A 2,572-nucleotide genomic window follows, 5' to 3' on the forward strand; every position below is an offset into this window, starting at 1 on the left:
AACCTAGAACTAAGGAGAAACTTCCTGACAGTGAGAACAATTAACCAGTGGAACAACCTGCCTCCAGAAGCGGTGAATGCTCCAACACTGGAGGTTTTTAAGAAGAGACTGGACAGCCATTTGTCCGAAATGGTATAGGGTTTCCTGCCTGAGCAGGGGGTTGGACTAGATGACCTCCAAGGTCCCTTCCAACTTTACTTACTATTACTACTATTACTATTACGAAGAGGCATCAGAATGCCTTTCGTAAGGCTCAATGTGCCAATCAGATTGGAAACGGGGGAGCATCAAGATAAACCTCAGAACAGATAGAACGGTCCTTGGTCTCCTGAACTTGGTTCAAAGCTCAGAATTGTTCTTTGGGATTGTATTCCCTTTCCGCTTTTTTTTTTCTCCCTGGTTCCTCTCTCCTTCCTTTCCAGTTGTGGACATTATTATTGTTTATATTACTTCTGCATTGGTATTTTCACTATTTTAACCCAAGGTGCGCATAACTGAGAAAAAAAAGCTTTGCTAAATATCATTGTTAAAAATACCGTCCCGTAACCTGTCAGGTTATGGGAAATTACAAAACCCAAAGCTTCCCATTGGCACAAGGCTTTAAAAAAGGTGAGAAGTGGAGGAAGCAGACATTCGTGCCAAATATTCCCTAGTTAGACAAGTGAGCATCACCATGCCTGCACTAAACTGGTGGCGTGAGACCAGGCACCAGAAGTTCCAGTCCCGTGAGCAACAGGACTGGAACCCCATTACCCCATTTTCTATTTTATTTAACTCAAGATTAATTACCAGTTATTTGAACTATATTTTAACATACATTCCAATTCCTACCTCCTAAGCAAGCTTGCCTTGCCCTACAAAGCATCAAAAGGCAAAATTGGTGGTGGTGGTGAAGGCAAGAAATGATCTCATTCCTGTCTGTGCCGCAAGAAAAATATGATGAGCCAGAGGCGTATGGCAGTCATAAAATAAATGCAAGATGCTTCCTCTCTGGCTCCTTGGATGATTTGAGATACCCAATGCTTTTTTTTTCCTTTTAACTTTTTTTCCTAATGACTGCAATAAGAGACACTGACATGGATAAAGTCGGAGACTGTGGATGCCAAATGCTCCTCAGGAAGTAACCTCAGGCACTAATTGGGTAATTGTAACTACAAATTGATGATTTGAGAGACTGTCTGTCTCTGATTATTCTACCTATCCAACAGAAAAACTGTATTCTAAGTACCATTTATTATAGAGTGCAATTTGGCAGAGTCCAGGAAGAGAGCCTTTTCTGTTCTGGTGCCTGCCCATCATCCCCTCCTCCCAATATTACACTGGCCCCAGCTCTGTGGGTCTTTTGTAGGCCTTAAAATACCTGGTTCCATCATTAGCTCTACGGATCAGGAGGTGAGACTTAGCCCATACAACATCTGTGTTGATTTTTTTTAATTGATGAATTTGATTTTGCTTTGGCTGATCTTTATTGGTGTTTGGTCATTTCTTGTTTCATGTTATTATTTTTTTTTACCATTGTTAGTCATGAACATGAGATGAGCAGAAGTATAAATTAAAGTAAAAGTTAAAATAATAAATAAAATATAAATAAACGGTAGGACACAATAAAAATTGATATGATACCATAATTTGCCCTTCAATTTCTATAGGTTTTCATTCCCAACAAAAGATGCTTCCATTCTTCTATCATATTTTTAACATGCTTGAGAATTCATTCAAATTTTTTGGGTGGTGTTTTGAACTTATTGTATACTATAGTTGAAAGTAATGAAATGTCCTGAGGTTGCCGATTTTGTTTCTGTTATATAAATTTCCATTTTTCTGAAACCTTCCTACCTGCCTGTTCTTCCCAGGGTAAAAAAAGAACAGAAAGTCAGGTTTGATGACCTTACTTGGATATAGTGGAAGTGTGAGCAGCCTAAGAAGTTCTTGAATGAAAAGGTTATTCACATACACTTCAGTCTGTTGTCCACCCTGTGATCAGTAACTACAAAAATATCTAATTCCACTCATAATTTTTTTCCCAAATTCTCTTCTTGAATAGAACTTTTGAGAACTTCCTTCCTTCCTTCCTCCCTCCCTCCCTCCCTCCCTCAAAAAGTGGTCATTACCTGACTGGTTGCATCTGTGTTGGTGATAGACCCGGACTTGAGTGAGCCATGGGTTTATAGTCAACAGTTTGACTTTTTCTCCATTTCCAAACTTGTCTTTTTTCCAGACTTCTCCTCTTTCTTTAGATGTCCAATATAGATGGCCTTCAAAGACATCAAGGCTATATGGGCTGCTGACTTCAAGGTTAAGTAAAACAGATAAATTAATAGCAAATAATAATAATAATAATAATAATAATAATAATAATAATAGTAGTAGTAGTAGTAGTAGTAGTAGTAGTAGTAGTAGTAGTAGTAGTAGTAGTAGTAGTAAAGTTGGAAGGGACCTTGGAGGTCATCTAGTCCAACCCCCTGCTCAGGCAGGAAACCCTATACCATTTCGGACAAATGGCTGCCCAGTCTCTTCTTAAAAACCTCCAAAGGCCAACAACACTGTTATTCTAATTATTATTGTAGAAACA

The 2,572-nt window shown here is 38.6% G+C and overlaps 1 protein-coding gene across 1 annotated transcript in view; it reads right to left on the reverse strand.

The window, feature by feature from the left end:
• LOC107300334 overlaps positions 1-2,288 on the reverse strand; it is a gene marked incomplete at its 5' end in the record, with an annotated part of 10,245 nt that extends 7,957 nt beyond the window's left edge. Inside the window, one exon of the mRNA XM_015829668.1 lies at positions 2,112-2,288. Coding sequence (XP_015685154.1) covers positions 2,112-2,288 — 177 coding nt within the window. The remainder of the gene's footprint in view (positions 1-2,111) is intronic.
• Between the last annotated feature and the right edge of the window lie 284 nt (positions 2,289-2,572).

Source organism: Protobothrops mucrosquamatus, unplaced genomic scaffold, assembly GCF_001527695.2.
Source record: "Protobothrops mucrosquamatus isolate PMUCROS unplaced genomic scaffold, P.Mucros_1.0 scaffold6701, whole genome shotgun sequence".
Classification (NCBI taxonomy): domain Eukaryota; kingdom Metazoa; phylum Chordata; class Lepidosauria; order Squamata; family Viperidae; genus Protobothrops; species Protobothrops mucrosquamatus.